Genomic DNA, 21,921 nt, shown 5'->3' with positions numbered 1-21,921 from the left:
GTTGACCACAAACTCTTCTGTATTCCAAAATATTCATGAGTCAAATGTGAGGCTGTCTGAGAGCTAAGGCTTGCCCAAAACTGGGTAATGTAACAGGGCAGTGATCCCAAGCACAGTAGAGTAGACAAAAAAAAAATGCAGGTGTCGCAATGACAGAGATTTGTCATTTTTGCTAACTTTAAATTATTTTCCTGGAGTATTTTCACTATGTGTTTCCTTATAATTCACTTTCTTATTTACTTCCTTACTCACTAGAGAGTTTATTCACATACGTCTTAAACCTTAGAGCTCCAATTCTTGATTGGTAGTTGTCGACAAATTAAGCAAAAAGCCCAACAAATGTCAATAGATTATAATTATAAGCATTTGGCACCATATTTGAAACACAGCCTTGGTCCATTTGATTAGTTGCGTGTGATGAGCTTAGACAGTAGCAGAACAGCAGATTTCTAATGTGTAACAACTGTTTCAACTGCAGTAGATAATTTTGAGCCCATGTGCAATAGGATCTTATGACTTGCAAGTAATTCTTTTCCAACAGAAACTTTCTAGACCCACTGAGTGCCTCAGATGAAGACCCAGGTGTCGGCCAGATTTCATTAAGAATAGACAAGAACTTTATTGGAGGCAGAGAGAAGGGTGTCACAATAGTCCAAATCTATTTTTGTGAACCAAACCGGGTTCACAAAAGGTTCTGACTGGGGAGCACATCGAGAAAATACATTCTCAGGGCCAGTCAGTGCTTTTCACATTGATAAAGTACCTGTCTTAATTAAGTTTTAGTGTATGGGAACTGATTTTTACTTTGTATTGAAATAAATGAAAGCCTGTGGCTGCAGGGGAAAACCCATTTATCAATATGAGAAGCCTGAAAGAAAAGAAAGTGTTTTGAAAGCTTGAATTCTGCATCTGTAAAACATTTATTGATTGAGTGATATTGATAAATCACCCTATTAAATAGCAAATGTAATGTGGTCATTTGGAATCAGGGCAGTGGGGAAAAAGTGGGTAGATTCACTTAATAACCCTTTGATTATCTAAACACACTGTAGTGTAACCGCATGCGCGCGCGCGCGCGCACACACACACACACACACACACACACACACACACACACACACACACACACATATATATATATTAAGTTATTCTATATTCTATGTTTTTCCATCTGTCATCTCCATCATCATCATCATGATCATAATCAGCGTTCTGCTTTCATATAGGTGTGGGCCAGCAACTTTCTTCCTAATGAGCCGGCCCTGTCAGACCGCTGTCAGAGAGCATACTATCAGAAACACGGAGAGCCAATGCTGCTGCAATATGCCAAACGGGAGGCTGAGAAAAAGGTACGGCTCACACATAAACACATTGTTTTGGTAACCTTTAAAACACGTGAACATTTTTGAAATAGTAATTTGTAATCTGTAATTTAATACATTTTAATTCACAAAATAAACAAACAAAATATATAATAATTAATTAATGATAATTAATAATGTTTCTGAATGATTAGTTACGCCATCAGTTGTTTATTCAATAATTACATTTGGGTAATTTAAAATAATTATATTATTTATTGTATATGGAATTATAACATCAAGACTTTCTTTTGCCGTGTGTCTAAAACTGTTGGACACAGAGATGGATGAAGGTGTACTGTGGTATCTGTGCCATGGCAGGACCCCATTTTAATACAGTATGCACCCTTTAAGCAAAATTTTCCATTGTCCAGTTTTAAGGTTGTGGATGAGTAGATTTTAAGCATGGTTTGTTAAATCCTACACTGTAGTTTTGGTGCATAAACCGATCTCATTCCATTGTGTAATTTTGTAATTATCTTTTAAGAGAAGTTTAATTACCTGTCAAGTTCCTATTTAATAACAGTAGCTATTATAAAGTGTTCCCAAAGCTTGTATTTTACTCTTCCTGTGAGGTCAGGTTATTATCAGATTCAAAATTTCTAAAGTCATGAATTATGGAAAGTGTATCCAGTGTATTATCCAGAAATTGATGTCTAATGTGCTCCACAAGGAGACGTACAAGAGATGTGGTCTCCCAGGTCAAATATGCAACTCAAACCATAATACATGATTCCGAAGGCCTGTTTAATCAAATGATTTTCTTAATATATTACTTCAGTTATTTTTTTGATATAATGTTGATGGAAATTCCTCGAAATGCAGGATGCCTGCAAACCTCTGCCGTAGTGTTTTTCTCACCATGACTGCTCTCTTTATCTGTCTACTTTACTACACTTTTCTGCCATGCTGCTCTTTTCCTCTCTCTTACTTATACCTCACCATTCTCTTTTGATTTCCCATCCACATCATCTGCCTGTCTCTTGGTCAGTGAAGCGTGTGATTGGACAGCAGAGATGCTCATTAACATAATGCTGCAGCATCAATCTTCAACCTGCCAGAAGAACAGGAAAACTCAGTGTGGGTGTATTTGAGTGATCTTTCAGTCATGTGTACAGCATCAGCAGCAGTAACCACTGAAGACAGCACTGAGTACATTTAGCAGGTTGGCAAATGTCTTATTAGTGAGCATACACTTAGCAGAAACCCAGAACGAATTGGGAGTGAATTTTTACATCTCTATCTGAAACCATGGAGAACTGGCTTACTTATGCCACTTTAATATACTTAACCTCAGGTTATATTCACAGCTAAAACCCTTTTTTTGTAAACCTGCTTCACTTTTGTTTATCCACCCATAAGCTACCCAAATACCGTATTTTTTGGACCATAAGGCACACCGGATTATAAGGTGCATTAAACGGAAAAAAAAAATCAGATTAAATTTTACTCAACTCATTCTTCTTGCTTCCTCCACTTCCGTACCATTGATTAATCAATGTTGAATTCTCTCGCAGCTCCTCCATTCCTGTGTTGTTGCAGTATATTAATGACTAACCTTGTATTGTGGATTAATTATCTCAATTCTCCTGACTGAAGTTTGGTCTGTTTACAGCATTGGGAACTTTTATCGAGTGGAAAAAAGTTAGCGTTCGTCCTCCAGCGTCACTGTTTATGTTATGCTAACATAGCTGTGTCGCTAGCAATCACGTAGCACATCATTATATACCAGCTAGCCGAACTTCAGTAACCCTACAAACGTCACTGCTGTTTACTTTCCTTTCTACATTTATGTTGGAAGTGATAGCTGAGCTGTACGTTTTAATTTTTTCAGAAATCTCTCAGTCAGAACATGCTATATAATGTTTAGGTAGAAACTAGTGAGCTAACTTCCTGCTAACTTAATTCCGTTAAATTTAATAAATTCTGTTTTCATGGATGCCTGGATGTTAAATTTAGTTGTTACACCTGGTAAAGCAGCAACGCTGATCATTTTATTAAAGATGAAAGAATTTAGACAGTGTTTAACTCTGAGTGATGCCGCAGTGTTCGTTTGACTTTGGGACCTGAAGTTGACGGAGTTTTGGACCCAGATTACTCCACGAGGCTCCTGACTACGGTAGCCGTAATGCTCTGACAATCCATTAAGCGGTGCAGCTTCGTAGCTTACCAAAGTCATACTAAAACATTTCTTGACAGATTTTTGAGCGCCGTGTACCACATAAAATCGGTTCGAGGTCAGTAAGCACAACCAGAATTCATACATAAGGCACACCGGATTATAAGGCGCACTGTTGATTTTTGACAAAATTAAGGGATTTTAAGTGCGCCTTATAGTGCGGAAAATACAGTATGCTACCAGTTGATCTTGTTGTAATGATATTACCTAGCTGTGCCTTCAGTTTTAGACTTCCACCTGTAAGATGTTCTTGTAGTTTGATGTAAATTTACTGGGGCAACTATTCCCAATTAAAGTAATGATATCACATTACTAATATCACAAACTATATTTTCTACCAAGATGACAAGAATGACTACATTTTCATGTCTACATTAAACCTGATATTAAAACCTACAGACAAGTCAAGTCAAGTCAACTTTATTTGTCAATTCTGCCACATGTACAGGACATACACAGAATAGAAATTGCGTTACTCTCAAACCCTAGTGATTAGAAAAATGCAAATAAAATAATTAAAAAGTAAAAATTTAAATAAATACAATACAATTTTACGTATAACAAAAAAAAAAAAAAAAAAAAAAAAAAAGCTATGCAATATACAATATACAATATTCAAGTAAGAAGGCATAGTGGTGCAAAATAGGCAAATAGTGCAAATGGAGATTTAGTAGTGTACGGTAAGAGATAGTGTAACAACAAAGTCTTATGAGGTAATGGCAGTCCAATGCTCCACAAAGTGACTGGAGCAGGCCAGTGAGTGCGTCAGAGAGTGAGTGTGTGTGTGTGTGTGACAGAGTTCCGTGGTGGAGAAGAGGGGAGAGGGGGGCAGAATCGGGAGGGAGTTTAGCTTCCTGACAGCCTGATGGATGAAGCTGTCCTTCAGTCTGCTGGTCCTGGCCTGGAGACTCCGCAGTCTCCTCCCTGACGGCAGCAGCTTGAAGAAGCTTTGCATTGGGTGCGTGGGATCAGCCGCTATGCAAAGGGCTTTTTTAGTGAGACGGGTGCTGTAAATGTCCTGGAGGGAGGGGAGAGAGACACCAATGATCCTCTCTGCAGCTCTCACTATGCGTTGGAGGGTTCAATAAAGTCAGAATTCTGACTTTTTTCATAATTCTGAGAAAGAAGACAGAAAATCAGGACTTTCTAAATAAATGTCTTTCTTTGGTTAATTCCTGCCTGCATCCTGTGTAAGGATCTTGGGCCCTCTTCATCACATTTCTCACACTATGTATAACCTACACACCATGACAGTTAATTGCCTTGACTTCACTTTTTTCTATATATTAAAGAGGGGAAGCGCACAACAATAAATATACAACATTATTAAATAGTGATGATCATGGTAGTTAGTTTTTGTTTTTGTTTTTTTTGTTTTTTTTTTACCAGAGAGTAGCCAGAGTAGCTCTTCCTTTTAAAAAGCAATGTTTGGGCAAAGTCAGACTGATGAGCACCACCTGCATACTTAATGTAAAGGCCTTGAAAGACTGATACCAATCATTTTATATAAATATTTGCAAGAAAGGAAATCATTTTTTATCCATAATGTTGAACTTTTTTATTTTACTTTTTAGTTAGGATGATTCATCAGTTAACATTTATGAACACACACATACACACGTGCACATGCACGCATAGACTCAAATAAGCCTTTTAAATATAAAAAGACCCTTAACTTCTTTTCTGTTAGTTGCTAAAGTTTCACTTTTGGTTTGTAAACTGTTCATTTTCCTGCTCATTTACCGTAAATTGTGGTCATTATTATTTTGATTAGATATTAAAAATGCAGCTGAAAGTCACATACAACTAGACAGTGATATTTTTCTACTTGTAGCCTACTCTTGAATTGAAAGCGTTTTTGGTTCTTTTGTAGTTGTTTTTTTTTTATGCCAAAAAAGTATTTCAAGTTTAAGAATGGGTGAAGAGCGTTTCAGATTAACTGCAAGGAGTAAAGTAAGACGAAGGCAGAGAAGCAAGTAGATGGAACGAGAGACAGAAAGAACAAAAGAAGCTTGCAGGAGTCGAGTGGAGATAGAGAGAGAGGAGTGAAGGCACAAACAGAGATGCAAAGTCACAAAGAGAGAAAGACATGCAGGTGAGAGGAAAAAAGAAAAAATCAGACAGCCTCTGATTCATTCAGGGAATGAGCTGACCTGTTCTACTGGGAGTGTGTGTCTGTGTGTGAGGGAGATAGAGAGGATAGCATTAAGGCTTTGAGAAGAGCAGAGTAGACACTTGAATCTCCTAGACAGGTACTCATGGGGACTGACCTTTATAAAATCAGTGTGAAAGTAGAAGTGTGTGTGTGCAAAAAAGCCTTGTCGTCTTCTAACGTCTCTCTCCTTCTCTCCCTCTCGCTGGCTCCTTGCTCCTGTCTCTCTGACCTCGTGGTTAGGACCTTAAATTGGCACACTGCCGTGTTTAGAGGTCTCTGAATTGGTCTTCGGCTCCCAGGTGACACTCTTGACTTTGAAACAAAAACTTTCTAAGCTAATTGAGTAAAACTCCTTGGGATTTGCTGTCCGTGAAGTGTCTGTTTTACGCCACCCTTCGCTTCCTCTCTGTCATTTAATAGCACCTCCTCTTCAATCTTTCCTCACCATTCTGGCTCTCAGTTTTCCATCTTCATTGTGTTTCTCTGTAATTCTGTTGAAAGTACTGAAGACAAAAGAACTTGAGTAGGCTTGAGGATAAAGAATAAAAAAACTGAGTGTTAATAGAACAAAAATAGAAGAAACTATGTAGATATATGTAGCGTAAGTGCTTTTAGGTTAAAAAAAATTTTATGGTTAAAAGCATAAAATGTGAGTCATGGTGATTTGATTAAATAATTTGCATTAAAATATTATACAGTTTTCTTTACAGTGTTGCGCTACATCATCCCTTTTAAAAGATAAATAAATAAAGCGTATGTGGTGAAACAGAAGCCATGGTCTCTGTGGTATTACTCCAGGCACTAAGTAGAATTCTATACAGCAAATTCACTTGATTAGGAGAACTGAACATTTTGTGATTCTGTTAGATTACTTTGTGTTTTCCCCCCACAGTTATTTAACAGCACATTATTCCCTGTAGATCCATTAATTATGCACTAATGCCTTTCTGGGCAAGCTTGTTCAAACCTGTGGAAGAATTATAGCTCCGACTCTTATCTGGCTAGAAGTGTGATTACTGATAATTAGGTTTATAGTAGTATTGCACAACAACTCTAGTTCTGGGGTTAGAAACACAGTGATGGGAAATGACAGAATGAGTCACAATACATTATTTTCTGCTGGTGTGGGGGATGTCTTGAATACCTGGAGGAAATCCAGGGTCCAAAATTCGGCAATCACCGCACAGAAGGTGCAACAAGGGTGAACAACATGCTGGTAGAAACATGTTCAGTATTTAAACCTTTGAACTATTGTTAATTGTTTTCTGTTAGTCTAACTCCCTTTGCTCAGGTTGGATTGTAGGTATGTTGCTAGACTCTGATAAGTTATGATTTCTGATGTGCAAATGGTTGCAAATAAAAAGAGTGAAGGAAATCAAAAATCAGGCAAACTAGGTGTACACTGAATAATTAAAGCACCTTTCAAAAACAGAATTTGCACAGTGCTTTCAGAGGCAAGTACAAGTAGAAATTTGAAAAGAAAGCCAGAGGTTATGGCCAGAAATAAAACTGTAAAATTAAACTGAGGTTAAGAGACAGAAAAACACTGCATACAAAATACACAAGACAGTCAAAAAAGATACACAAATAACAACAAAATAAAGAACAAGAAAGAGAGCGCAAACATCACATAAAAGCAAGTTTATGAAAATGTGTTTTTTGGAATTAATTTGAGACAAGTCACAGATTTTCCAAGACTTATATACTCAGGTGGGTTATTCAAAAGGATATTCTAAGCCTTGACTTTGGAAACACCAGGAGGGCAGCACTTGAGGATCTAAGGCTGTAAGATGGCTGATATCGGGGTAACACATCTGCTATGTAGCCTGGAGCCAGATCAAAACATGCTTTAAAAGTGATAAGTAAAATTTAAAAACAATCTCAAAATTACAAGAAGCCAGTATAGAGAAGGTATGTGTATTTATTTCCTTTGACAATGCATTGTGTTGAGTTGTTGATCTGTGTATTATTTTATTCTTGTCTCTTACAAACCTTATGATTATACACAGCACACTATAAAATCATTTTAGTACCATTTTGAGAGATGTGATTCACTGAGTGCTCCATTCAGCATTATAAATTTAACACAAACTTTACTTTTGCAGTTAGGCTCTGGTAAATCCTTTCTTCTATCAGTGATCCTTGGATTGTTTCTGCTCGTTGACTTGAATTCAACTTGTTCTTTTTAGGCAAGCGAAATCACACATCATACAAGCCTGTGTGCAGTGTGTCAATTAGGTGCTATGGATGATGGAAACCAAGAAGTGCAGTTGTATAGCTGATGATTTTGGCTTTCTGCCACAGTTCTTTTCAGTCTCAATACACTCACAGATCAGATTTCAGATTTCCAGCTTTTATAAATTCACTCTTCACCTGGCAGTACTAAGCAACAGACAGGCATCTTAGCTTCATATCTTTGGTTAAAGAACCCTTTGAGGTGTTAATTTATCAGGTCTGTGCTTTGATAACAATAAGCAGTGAGTTCTGTTAGGAAATACATGCAAACAAACAGAACCTGGAAGTAAAATGCAAAGAGGAAAAAACGATTGCATGTATTCTGTTGGGATTACTAGCCAAGTTGCATCAGATTCATGCTAGTGATTTAACACACACACAAGCATGTGCACACACTTATCTATTTTTGATGGATTGTAATAGCAAGGTCAGGGCTTGTTTGTGCCCATTCATCAGCTTGTTAATTCTTGGCTTCAGACACATTTTGCATATAAACAATTTATGATAATTAGGCTACTTGCTGCGAACAGCCAAACCTGACTGACTCATTATATTACCATTTTGAACCCACTTTGTTACAACATGCTCTTTTCTTTTTTTTAACTTTATGGCTCCTTTTTCTAGTGTAATAAGCTAAAGGGATCAAATTACTACTTTCAACATGTGTAGGGTAATTTTAGTTTAGCAAACATAAGTGTGAATGTTCCTGTGTAGCATCGGGTATATCTTTATGTATCATGGAAATTTTCTTTTCTCTTTTTTTTTCTGTTTGCATAATATAAGACAGCAAAACCCTATACAGGTATACAGTATCTGTATGACACATACCATAAAAGGTATAATTACAGTATACAATAATGTGGAAAGGTTTTTTTTGTTAGGAAAATGGGAAATGGGTGCGGCGCAAAACATGAAACAAATGGAGATGCACAATACAAGGCAAAAACTAAGTTTGTACAATTTAATGGGCTTGAAAAATCAACATTTGGTATGATCTCCTTTTATTATCCAACATAGCATGAACTGTCTTCATAGCTTCTTGAAGGACTATTGCCTGAAATGCAGCCCCAAACCATGACAGAGCCTCTATTGTATTTTACAGTCAGCTGCAGACTTTTACTGTTTACCTTTCTCAAATTTCAAATTTGGATTTATCACTCCATAAGACCTGTTGCCACTGATCTTTCTTGTCAGTTCTTGTGTAATTTGGCAAACCTCAATTTTTGTCTCCTTGTTTTTCTTGCTTACAAATAGCTTCTTGACAACCAATCTTCCAATGAGACCATTTCGATGAGGTATCAGTAGATGGGTCAGATGCACCTCTCAGGTCCTGTGTCAGGTCTTTGCTGCACGTTTTCCTATTTCTTAAGGAAATGACTTTCAGATACTGTTTATCTGTTGTAGGTCAATTTTGTAGCCCTGTTCCTTTTTTTGTCGTCTATTTGTTTGATTTCCTCAAAATTCTTAAGGACACACTTAACATCCTGGTGAGATATCCCAAGCTTTTTGATAACAGCTCTTTGGGAATCACCTTGTTGATATGAAAATACTATGTTATGCCTGTCAAAGTGTCATCTTTGGCTTTTTCATAAATTCAAGGAAAGCACGTGACCAAAAATACCTAAAGATACAATTAAATGTTGCTTCTTTGCTTTGTTCTCTGTTAGGTGTACACGGGACACTGTTGAGTCATCCCTTGAGTCAGGTGTCTTTTTTATGCTTGAATGATTCATAGGTTAGTGTTAGGTGTCTCAATAAATAAACACACATTCCTATGAAAATGGTCGGGTACAAGGACTGGAGTGAAAATGAATGTAAATCAGCCAATGTACAAAGAAAAGCTTTGGAAGTTATTCAGAAAGGCTGAAGAAACTATTGCTAAGGCAACTTTAAAAATATAAAAAAAAGTCTGGCTTATTAGAACTGAGATTTAAATAAAACCTTGGAGGCTAAAGACTTTTGCACAGCAGAAGTAATTTTGGTTTGTAAAAATGGTAATGTGATGACCTCATGAAGTATCTGGGAAGCCACTTTAGCTTTGTATCAGCAATTTAGGCTTTATATTATTGATATGTAATACATAATTCTGCTTCTTTGCACACTTTAAAACATGTTAATGTGTATCCTCTTAGGAACGTGTTGTGGTGGAGAGTTCTGATTGGCTGGCAGTGGTTCCATATTGGGCAACTTGGCCCTATCAGACATTGTTGTTACCAAGACGACATGTCCTCCGAATCAGTGACTTGACAACAGAGGAAAGAGAGGGTAAGTGTGTGTTTTAAGACTGTCTGTGTGTAAGGATACTTACAGAGTTAGTGACTGAGAGAGTGATACGGCAATTTAGAGTTCTCTGAGGTGAAACTGTGATTGAGTGAAGAACCTGCAGCTTTGATTTCTGATATGTATCATCTTCAAAGTAGAAAAAGTATATAATTTTAGACCCTTTTACACACTTTAAGTTCAAAAAGTGTTTTCTAAGCTGTTTAAGTACTATGTAACTACAGAAGAGTATTACCTTTTAATACATTTGTCAAATCCTCCACTATGTGAAATTGTTGTAACTGATTACTTAATTTTTTGTTATTGTTTTGTTTTTGCAATTTCTTTTTGTAAAATAATGATTAACTTTATCTTTCGGTTTTCGTGTTAACACTATTCCAAATAATTAATCACTGTTAAAGTATGGTTTAGTGGTTTACATGCATTTAAGGTTAAAGACATTATAGACATTATATACTTGATTAAAATTGCAAATACATCACCTTTTCTCCAACATATACAGTGGGGCAAAAAAGTATTTAGTCAGCCACCGATTGTGCAAGTTCCCCCACTTAAAATGATGACAGAGGTCAGTAATTTGCACCAGAGGTACACTTCAACTGTGAGAGACAGAATGTGAAAAAAAAATCCATGAATTCACATGGTAGGATTTGTAAAGAATTTATTCATAAATTAGGGTGGAAAATAAGTATTTGGTCACCTCAAACAAGGAAAATCTCTGCTCTCACAGACCTGTAACGTCTTCTGTAAGAAGCTTTTCTGTCCCTCACTCGTTACCTGTATGAATGGCACCTGTTTGAACTCATCATCTGTATAAAAGACACCTGTCCACAGCCTCAAACAGTCAGACTCCAAACTCTGCCATGGCCAAGACCAAAGAGGTTTCGAAGTACACCAGGAAAAGTATTGTAGACCTGCACCAGACTGGGAAGAGTGAATCTACAATAGGCAAGCAGCTTGGTGTGAAAAAATCAACTGTGGGAGCAATCATCAGAAAATGGAAGACATACAAGACCACTGATAATCTCCCTCGATCTGGGGCTCCATGCAAGATCTCATCCCGTGGGGTCAAAATGATCATGAGAACGGTGAGCAAAGATCCCAGAACCACACGGGGGGACCTGGTGAATGACCTGCAGAGAGCTGGGACCAAAGTAACAAAGGTCACCATGAGTAACACACTACAACGGCAGGGAATCAAATCCCGCAGTGCCAGACGTGTTCCGCTGCTGAAGCCAGTGCATGTCCAGGCCCGTCTGAAGTTTGCCAGAGAGCACATGGATGATACAGCAGAGGATTGGGAGAATGTCATGTGGTCAGATGAAACCAAAGTAGGACTTTTTGGTATAAACTCAACTCGTCGTGTTTGGAGGAAGAAGAATACTGAGTTGCATCCCAAGAACACCATACCTACTGTGAAGCATGGGGGTGGAAACATCATGCTATGGGGCTGTTTTTCTGCCAAGGGGACAGGACGACTGATCCGTGTTAAGGACAGAATGAATGGGGCCATGTATCGTGAGATTTTGAGCCAAAACCTCCTTCCATCAGTGAGAACTTTGAAGATGAAACGAGGCTGGGTCTCCCAACATGACAATGATCCAAAACACACCGCCCGGGCAACAAAGGAGTGGCTCCGTAAGAAGCATTTGAAAGTCCTGGAGTGGCCTAGCCAGTCTCCAGACCTCAACCCCATAGAAAATCTGTGGCGGGAGTTGAAAGTCCGTGTTGCTCGGCGACAGCCCCAAAACATCACTGCTCTCGAGAAGATCTGCATGGAGGAATGGGCCAAAATACCAGCTACTGTGTGTGCAAACCTGGTAAAGACCTATAGTAAACGTTTGACCTCTGTTATTGCCAACAAAGGTTATGTTCCAAAGTATTGAGTTGTATTTTTGTTATTGACCAAATACTTATTTTCCACCCTGATTTACGAATAAATTCTTTACAAATCCTACCATGTGGATTCATGGATTTTTTTTTTCACATTCTGTCTCTCACAGTTGAAGTGTACCTCTGGTGCAAATTACTGACCTCTGTCATCATTTTAGGTGGGGGAACTTGCACAATCGGTGGCTGACTAAATACTTTTTTGCCCCACTGCCAATGACAGAATGTTTTTGAACTGTGTGTTACAAATATTTTAGCTCTCAAAGATAAAGATAGATAAAGATAAAATTAAAGAAGAGATCATATTTTAGATATTAGAAGTGAAACTACTGATTAATTGTGACAGATTACTTTGAATATTTTTTTATTTATCTGTCGTGTGTGTGTGTGTGTGTGTGTGTGTGTGTGTGTGTGTGTGTGTGTGTAATTGTTTGTATACTAATAATTCTGGACTTTTTTCTTTTATATTCCAGTTTCCCTCCAAAATACTGATTTTTTTATTTTTAAATTTTTCAGTTCAAAGCTTTTTTGCTTGCATTTGTTTCTCATTTCACATTTAAAGTTTTTTTTTTTCACTCTTACACCCTTGCTTCAGCTTCCCTTCCTCATGTAGTTAATTTTTAACTATGCGCACAGGTATATAAGTATATGTAAATGTGTTCATGCTCCCTATTTCCCACACTATTTGCCTTTAGTCATTATATCTATGTCTGTGTTACTGTTTGTCAGGTCTGGCTGCCATTATGAAGCGACTACTGACCAAATATGACAATCTGTTCGAAGTCTCTTTTCCATACTCCATGGGCTGGCATGGTAAGACAAAAAGTGGCATGGTCGGGGGGGGAATTAAAAAGAAACAGTCATATTTTTATGATATTTTAAGAGAGTGAAAGAAATATGAGAGACAGGTGGCAGAAAACTTTCAAGATACTTTTAGTTTAAATAAATAGATGGATGTATCACATGTAGACTACTACAAAATATTGTAATATATCCATATAATAATATAAAATGACACAGATTGTATATCTTTTCTTCTGTGAACTGTCACAGTGGATTTTAAATCAGTCAATCAAGGTGTGATTGAAGTGCAGACTCTGTTTTAAATCAAGAGGTTTACTAAACGTATTGCCTTAACTGTTCAGCAATTATAGCCATTTTTATACAATGCCTCATTTTCAAAATTAACTGAACAAACTAACAATTTTAAATATTAGGAGGTTTTCACTACTTTGCATTCAGTTACTGCCTGACATCTAGAACCCCAAATTATGCATTTTCTCCTTTGAGATGCTTTGCTAGGCCTTTACTGCAATCACTTGGCTTTTGCTTTGTCCATCTCTAGTTCTTTGGTTTTGTCTTTAGCAACTGAAGTGCATGCTCTATTGGTTGAGATCAGGTGAGTGACTTGGCCATTGAAGGATGTCCAATTCCTTTTCCTTGAGAACCTCTTTGTTCGCTTTTGCACTGTGCTTTGGGTCATTATCAGTTTATACTGTAAAGTTCCATCTAATCAATTTTGCATGATTTGACTGAATCTGAGTGATCAGCTAGTGCAGTTATTATAGAATAATCTATAAAAATGTGTGTTTTCAAGTGTTTTCATAGTCAGTATTTAAATGATTTCTCATACCACACCAAATTGGCACCAATGAGAAGTCATATGGAAGGAGGGTGATTAAAATTCTGTCACACCTTATGTTTTTGACAGCCCCGCAGATTTTTAATACTGAAAATCCACCCCACTTTGACCTCATATGCATTATATTTTCTGCAACACAAGATTAAAGATGCCACTTCTTGCCTTTTTCCTTACATCCTCTGGTTTTTCTTTGAGCTTTCAATTGCTTTTCTCCACCTCTTGTTATATTTAATTATTTGTGCCACCCTTTCTCCATTAAGTCAACGTTCACCCTGTGACATGCTTTTTAATAATGGCAGATCGGCATAATTAACATGCAGAGGACTTCTCATCCCCAGTCTTCCACCTATCTCCTTGATCGGTCTTTTCTCCCCAACATAATTTTGCAAAGGCACTTCATCATACACAACACAAAATTAACATATGAATATTGATCAGCTCGTCCAATGTCACTGGAAAGATATATGTTCGTTAAGGTGCAACACACGTTTTCTGATGTTTAGATAGCTCTTGCTGCAATTGCATCATCTCTGCCGTAATAAATTGGTTGATAAAGTCTCAGCTTTGACATCAGCCACTTACTGTGTTACCACTTTAGTGTGCACTCAGACACATTGAAATATTTACATTTTTAAAACTTCTACAAAAGATACAACCTTTTTGTCTCTTATGTAAAACAGGAGATCTTAGGCTACGTTCACACTGCAGGTCTTAATGCTTAATTCTGATTTTTTGATCAAATCCATTTTTTTTGTCTGCTCATTCACACTACAAATAAATTGTGACAGCAAACGCGCTCTAGTGTGAACCCTCAAAGCGGCCCGCATGCGCAAAAGAAGACATCACACACAACGCGCTCTGTTTAGACCCAGACCAAACAGTATTATTTGACTGTTTCAGACTTTACGTTTCCCAATTTTGCCTTAAGTTATAAAGTTATTTTGTTATTTACATATGGAGTAATAATGATCCTTATTGCTGTTTTAGAGAGGAGCCATGCTTCAAAGGATGCAGATTTCTGTCAGAATCTGCAGATTATACAGTACAAATAAAATGTTCCTCTACACCGGATGGCCAGGAAGCGTTAACGATGTCTTCTCGGGCGCTTCTCCGGCGCTGATAATTGGTGTCTGTTTTGTGTCAGTGACGTAAAAGACGGATTTAATGCGACATGACCGTTCAAACAGCAGACACTTTCTAAAACATCAGATATGTATCGGATTCAGTACCACATATGTTACTCCCCTCGAGTCGTAATAAAGCTCAACTTGTTCCTTGTGTTTTAACTGACATTTATTTCGGACAGGAGGATTCTTCGACATGCCTTAACTTGTAATGATGTCCAACCACAGCCGATACAATGCCGTCAGAACTAAAAAGAAATACAAACTTAAATGAATATTCTTAATAAAGCCCCTAAGCATTATATATGGCGAAACATTCCAACAAAACAATCAATAAAATACACATTACACCTCACACTGCGGTAATTGCACTAGAATATCACGCAACACTAGCATATTTACATACAACGAAAATAAACAAAAGAAAACATTTACCTCATTGGCCTCACTCAAAGGGAATAAAACTTTAATCCTTACATCGTGGGGAGGTCCAAAAAAGGCACTCTTTTATTTATCTTACTATTTACTATCTTACTGTGGACGTGCAAACCTCGTGGCTCGTCTCAATTAGCTTGCTGAGTGTGCCAGCCAAAAATACCCTCTTAGCAACAACAGACGGCACTATAGAAAAGGTTCCTATCTAATTGCACAATTAGTAAAAATAACACATTTAAACATATAAATCCAATGAACAAAACATGAATTACTATTGATTTATTTCTTAATATTTCAACTACTAATTGTTTCAACCTTACATATCTAATAAAATGAACTTAAATGCGAGAGTTGCCTATGACGGCAGCTACACTCCCACCAAATCACTTGTGATTTCCACCTATGAACTTATGAAATGTAAACTAATCTGCTTCTAATAGTGTCACAGTCTTGTGTATAGGTCTGTCAAGTAGAACTGGTTTACTCAGTCTCTTTCCATGGTCATCTAACAATGAGTCACTCATTAACAGTTGTACTTTGCGTATACATCCATCTTCACTCGGGTGTATGGCAACAACTTTGGCCAACTTCCAGTCGTTTCTTGATGCTTGGTCATCTTGTACGATCACTATGTCATTGATCTTTGCATTTCTGTTTGTTTTGTGCCACTTTTGTCTTTGTTGTAGGCTCAATAAGTACTCTTTCTTCCATCTGTGCCAAAATTCATTGGCCAAGTACTGGACTCTACGCCATCTTTTGCGAAGATACAAATCTTTCTTTACAAAGTCTCCTGGTGGTGGCAGTATTACTGACGACTTCATGGTCAACAGAAGATTAGGTGTAAGTGGCTGAGGTCCAGTAGGATCGTTGAGTAAATGTGGGGTGATAGGTCTGCTGTTAACTATCGCCATCACTTCATAAAGATAGGTTCTTAGAGATGAACTGTCCAATGATCTGGATGACTGATCCAGAATGGTTGTCAATACACTTCGGATCGTACGAATTTGCCTTTCCCAGGCTCCACCCATATGACTGGCAGAGGGAGGATTCATCACAAACTCACAGCCTAGCTGTTTCAAACTTTCCTGATCCATTTCCTTTACTGCTTCCAGAAACTCACGTCTGGCTCCAACAAAATTGGTGCCTTGATCTGATTGCAACTGACGTACATTCCCACGCAAAGCGATGAAAGAACGCAGTGAGTTTAGAAAAGCGTCGGTTGACATATCATCAAGTAGCTCTATGTGCACCGCACGAGAGCATAGACAGGTAAACAGAAGCCCGTAACGCTTCAGTTCTTTTCTTCCTTCTTTAATGTAGAATGGGCCGAAACAATCCATCCCACAATACGTGAAGGGAGGGGTGGTCTCCATTCTCTCACTTGGTAGGTTTGCCATCTTTTGCTCTTCTCCTCGACGTCTGAATTTCCTGCACTTAATACAGTTGTAGATAAAGGATGATACTGCTTGACTGCATCCTAGTATCCATATTCCGTTCGATCTCAGCTCATTTATCGTCATGCCCCGTCCTTGATGTTTCACCCGCTGATGATAGTGATCAATCAGTAACTTTGCGATATGGCAAGTCTTTGGTAAGATGACCGGGTGCTTGACGTGTGGCTGCAATGTAGAACGCTCTAATCTACCTCCCACTCTAAGAACACCCTTCTCATCCAGGAAGGGATCGAGTCGATAGAGTCTATTTGTTCTGTCCTTGGGTAGATCCTTTCGCGTTTGAAGTGCCTTGATTTCCTTGCAGAAGATTGATCTTTGTACAATGGATATGACTTTAAGCTCGGCTTCTTTCCTTTCTTCAAGGTTAGTGGCTTTATTGCTTCTCCTTTCCAAGCCCTTAAACTCTTTCACAAATCTGAGAAGTCTTGCCATAGCTTTGACCAACCTTGACCAACTGGAGAATTTCAGAAAACGTTCTGCCAAAGAATTTGTTTCTGTAGTTGTATGGAGTACAACAACTTTGCGTACTTCTGGATCCTCTGCATCAAGTTTCCCCACCGTGACTTCTTCGTGGGGAAGTTTCTCTTGCCAAAGAAAACTTGGACCACTAAACCAGTTGGAGGTAATGAGGTCTTTGGCCTTCAGTCCGCGCGAGGCATGATCTGCTGGATTGAGATCTGATACCACAAACTTCCATTGCATCGGTTGAGTGCTTTCCTTAATACGCTGAATGCGATTTGCAACGAAAACATGGAAACGTCTCGCATCGTTGTTGATATATCCCAAGACAACTTGAGAATCTGTCCAGAAGAATTCTTGAGCATCTTCTAGCTCCAACTCTGCTTTGAGTATGTCACTAATCCGCACTGCTACAACTGCTGCAGACAGCTCCAATCGTGGCACCGTAGTAACCTTCGTGGGTGCTACTCTGGACTTGGCAAAGACAAGAGCGCAGTGGACTTGTCCTGCTTCACTGACAGCTCTCAGGTACGTACAAACACCATACCCTGAAACACTTGCGTCTGAGAAATGGTGAAGCTCGTACTTCTGAACTGTTTGAAAATCTTTTGGCACGTAACATCTGTCAATTTTGACATCTGCTAGATTTTTTAGATCCAACAACCAGGACTCCCACCGTGACTTCAGATCGCTTGTGAGTGGTTCGTCCCAATCTGCTTTCTCTCGACACATTTGCTGTAGTATCTGCTTCCCAAGTAGAACAAAAGGTGCCACAAAGCCAAGTGGATCGTAAATAGAGGCTACTGTGGACAACACTCCTCTTCTGGAAAGTGGCTGCTCGTTCACAACTACTCGAAACTGGAAATAATCCGAGTCGATGCACCATTTGACACCTAGGGCTCTTTCAATTTGTTGCTCGCCCAGTGACAAGTCCTTTCTTACTGTTTCTGCACAATCTTCTTCCGGTAGCGAATTAAGCACTTGCTTACTGTTTGAAACAAACTTGTGAAGTCGCAAGCCTCCTGTGCTGCAAAGTTCCTTTGCTTCCTTCACCAAACAAATTGCCTCTTCTTCTGAGTGGAAACTGATAAGACCATCGTCCACATAAAAATTTCGCTCAATGAATCTTATGGTAGCTTCACTGAACTTGCCTTGACCTTGTGCAGCAATATACTTGAGACCAAAGTTCGCACAGGCAGGGGAAGAAGCAGCTCCAAACAAGTGTACGCGCATGCGATAGACAGATGGAGTAGAGTTGAAGTCTCCATTGTCCCACCACAAGAAGCGAAAGTAATTTTGATCTTCTTCTCTGACTCTGAATTGATGAAACATGCGCTCAATGTCGCACATCACTGCAACTGGACCTTTCCGAAATCTGCACAGGACCCCCACTAGAGAGTTGGTTAACTCTGGCCCTGTAAGCAGGTAGTCGTTCAAGGACACCCCTCCGTACTTTGCTGAACAATCAAACACCACTCTTATTTTGCCAGGCTTTTGAGGATGATACACTCCATGGTGTGGAATGTACCAGGCAGGGCCTTTGTCCAGGTCTACAGAGGGAACTCTTTCTGCATCACCACGCTCTATAGTCTCTCTCATGAACTCTGTGTAGTCTTTGTGGTATTGCTTGTCCTTCTCAAATCTTCTCTTCAAATTTTTGAGTCTGTGTTCTGCACAGCTCCGGTTGTTTGCCAGACTTGGTCTGTCTTCCTTAAATGGCAAAGGTAACTCACAGTGTCCATCTGCTTTCATCTTCACTCCTTCTTCCATTATGGAGATGAACCTTAAATCTTCTTGTGAGAAGTGTGAATCTTCCACCTTTCTTTCATTGAAGTCGGACTCGAGCACTTTAATTACATCTGCAGATGTGACCACCTCTTTGACTTGTGTGCGACAGACGTATTGCACTTCTTTGACCAACTGCTCAGCTGACTGATTGGGTGTCACTTCCTTGACAATGATCTTGTGGCTACATCCTATGGCATCCCCATAGTCAACACATGGATTAGCTCCTCCAACTATTGTCCAGCCAAGGTCTGTTCTTTGGGCAAAAGGTTCATTATCTTTTCCCGCCACAACTTCTCTGGGTACCAACACTTGTGAACAATTGTAACCAATGAGCAGGCCTACGTCACATTCGATCAGTGGAGCGATTTCTTCAGCCAGGTGCTCTAAGTGTGGCCACGCTCTTGCTGTCCTTTGTGTGGGAATATGACTCAAATTCGCAGGAATAAACTCTCTTGTGTATGTCACAGGAAGAGGAATTCTCCTTGAAGAAGAGAAACCTCTTACCTGTAACCCAGACAGCCTTTGACTTGGTACTAAAGTGTCTTTAGAAGACATTGTCGAGAGCTTTAACTGCACACATTCCTTCTCTGCATCCAGAGCATCTGCCTTTTCCTTCAAGACGAATGTCGTGTCACTTTGGCTATCAAGAAGAGCATAGAGAAGAATCTCATGTTCAGGATTGCTTGTTGTGGATAACCAAACTGGAATGATTGTAGATGTGAGATTACTTCTGTCACTTTGAATCACACGGTTTGATATTGCTTCACTTGGTGCTTCCTTGGGTTTGGTTTCTCTACTCTCTTTATTGCCTTCCATCTCTTTCATTTGTGGTTCCTTGTCACTTTCCTTTTCTTTCCTTTTCTTTGAGGTTTTGTCTCGTTCCTCATGCAAACATGTCGGGTGTTTCCCTTTACATGTGTCACACATCTTTCTCCTTTCACATTTCTTTGATTGGTGTCCAAAGCCTAGACATCCAAAGCACAGTCCCTTAGTTTGCACAAATTTGACTCTTTCACTCAAGACCTTGTCCATAAACTTCCTACATGTGTGAATGCTATGATTTGAGTTTTCACAAAACACACATTTTTTTGTGTTGGACGTCTCTTCTGCAGCACTCACTAGCACCTTTGCTCCAACACTTCTTGTCTTGAAAGATTTCATTTTCTCTGAGTCACCTGCTTTGAGTGCATGAAGCGATGTTACTGGATTGCACGCAATCTTGGCTTCTCTCGCAATGAAGTCAACAAAGTGGCTAAATGTTGGAAAAGAACCATCTTGTTCTTCAATTTCAATGACCTTTCGATTCCATCTTGCTGACAACCAATCAGGTAGCTTGCTTAGCATTCTCTGATTCTCATTGCAGTCATTCAAAACTTCAAGACCTTTAACCTGAAGCATGGCCGCTTCACATCCTCTGAGAAAATCTGAAAATTCTCGAAGTTCAACGCTATCCTTGTTCCCAATCCTTGGCCATGATGTCAACTTATCTCTGAAAGCTTTGGTGATTACAAATGAACTTCCATATCTTTCCTCCAAAATGTTCCATGCTGAGTAATAAGCACGCTCTGTTCCCAACAGAAAATAACTCTCAACAGCCTTTCTCGCCGGTCCTCCAACATACTTGTGAAGATAGTAAATCTTTTCATTCACTGGGATGTTCTTTCTGTCTATCAGCATTTGAAACGACATTTTCCAATCCTTGTACTTGAGAGGATCTCCGTTGAAGACTGTAGGTTCTGGTACTGGTAGGCGACTTATGTGAATGGACTCAGCTAGAGCTTGGGCCAATGTTGTGGTACTATCTTCCTGTTTGCTTTCTCTTGGTTGTGACCTTAAGTTGGCTTGTGGCATATCAAACGGCTCTGCATTTGCATTAAGTTGCGAATGTGCAAACTGATTCATCGGTTTAGCTGTGACATTTCTCCGTTTGCTCCTTTCGTGCAGAAGGTCTGATATTTCTTCATCTGAGCTTCCTTCGTCATTGTACACTTTCAAACGTGCTTTAGCAGCATTCATTCTCTTTACTGTTTCTAGCCTTTCAAGCTCTCTTCGCTTTTGCTCTAAGGCCTTCTGTTTCTCAGCATTCTCTGCTTCAAGGATTTCAAGTGCCTTTCTTTCACTTTCCAATTCCTCCATAATCTTCAGAGTTGCTTCAGTAGCCGCAAGCTCTGCAGCTGCTTCTTGCCTCTTTACAGACAACTTACTTGAGCTTCTTGATTGCCTGCTATTCGAACCTTTGGATCTTTGAGAGGCGGCAGAATTGAATGCTGATCCTATATCACTCCAGTGAACCAATCTCTCAGAAAGTTCTTCGTCTTCTTCTGCTGCTAATTTTTCTTGAGCTAGCTTTATCATCTTTTGAGAAACCGCATCACAGGTGTCCACTCTGCGGCGAGTGTCTGCATCAGGAGTTTCATGATTGCGCAGTTCATCATAAACTTGTTTCACTTCTGCCGAGGTATGTTCAACTCGGCCGATAAGCTCTTTAAGTTTTGCACTAACAGGTTCTTCAAGTGCCTTTTTGCCTTGTTTTGCAACAACTTTCCACATTTCATAACTGACTTTGAAGCGAGCTTGAAGCTTGTTCACCTTTTCATCATGTAGTGCTTGGCCCCTTTCAGTGAACTTCTTAACTCTTTGACTTTTCCTCAAACTTCCTTCTTTAGTAGCTTTACTTGTGCATGGTTCTGGCAAACTTTCTTGCTCTTCAAAAGCTTCTTGCTGCTCCACAGCTTCAGTGTCACAGCCTTCTTGCTCCATGTCACAGACAGTCAAAGGTATTGTACTACACTCAAGTCACCTAGGTCAACTTAAATACGTGAATAGTCACCTTATGAAGCACCTAGGACCTTAAATTGCTTTACTTTAAAGAGTCAACTTAAACATATGTCACAAACTCTTAAACCAAAATAGTAAATT

At 39.0% G+C, this 21,921-nt stretch overlaps 2 protein-coding genes across 3 annotated transcripts in view; one reads left to right on the top strand and one right to left on the bottom strand.

Annotated features, from left to right (window-relative positions):
* galt (galactose-1-phosphate uridylyltransferase) overlaps window positions 1–21,921 on the top strand; it is a 45,703-nt gene that overhangs the window by 15,350 nt on the left and 8,432 nt on the right. For both annotated transcript variants that reach the window (XM_086300306.1, XM_086300305.1), the window contains 3 exons: window positions 1,227–1,349; window positions 10,063–10,195; window positions 12,830–12,913. In XM_086300306.1, coding sequence (XP_086156432.1) covers window positions 1,227–1,349; window positions 10,063–10,195; window positions 12,830–12,913 — 340 coding nt within the window. The remainder of the gene's footprint in view (window positions 1–1,226; window positions 1,350–10,062; window positions 10,196–12,829; window positions 12,914–21,921) is intronic.
* Window positions 14,980–21,762, bottom strand: LOC147325685 (uncharacterized). Its single transcript, XM_086302346.1, has 2 exons — window positions 15,302–21,762; window positions 14,980–15,114 (listed from the first exon to the last, which is right to left on the bottom strand). The coding sequence occupies exon 1, from the start codon at window positions 21,760–21,762 to the stop codon at window positions 15,724–15,726; it is 6,039 nt and encodes a 2,012-aa protein (XP_086158472.1). The 3' UTR covers window positions 14,980–15,114; window positions 15,302–15,723.

Source organism: Aulonocara sp. 'chitande type north' Nkhata Bay, linkage group LG7 (genome assembly GCF_057382095.1).
Source record: "Aulonocara sp. 'chitande type north' Nkhata Bay isolate Kocher_YH1m ecotype deep benthic linkage group LG7, A_spYH_male_GT1.1, whole genome shotgun sequence".
Lineage (NCBI taxonomy): Eukaryota > Metazoa > Chordata > Actinopteri > Cichliformes > Cichlidae > Aulonocara > Aulonocara sp. 'chitande type north' Nkhata Bay.
This window is presented reverse-complemented; position numbering and strand designations above follow the sequence as displayed.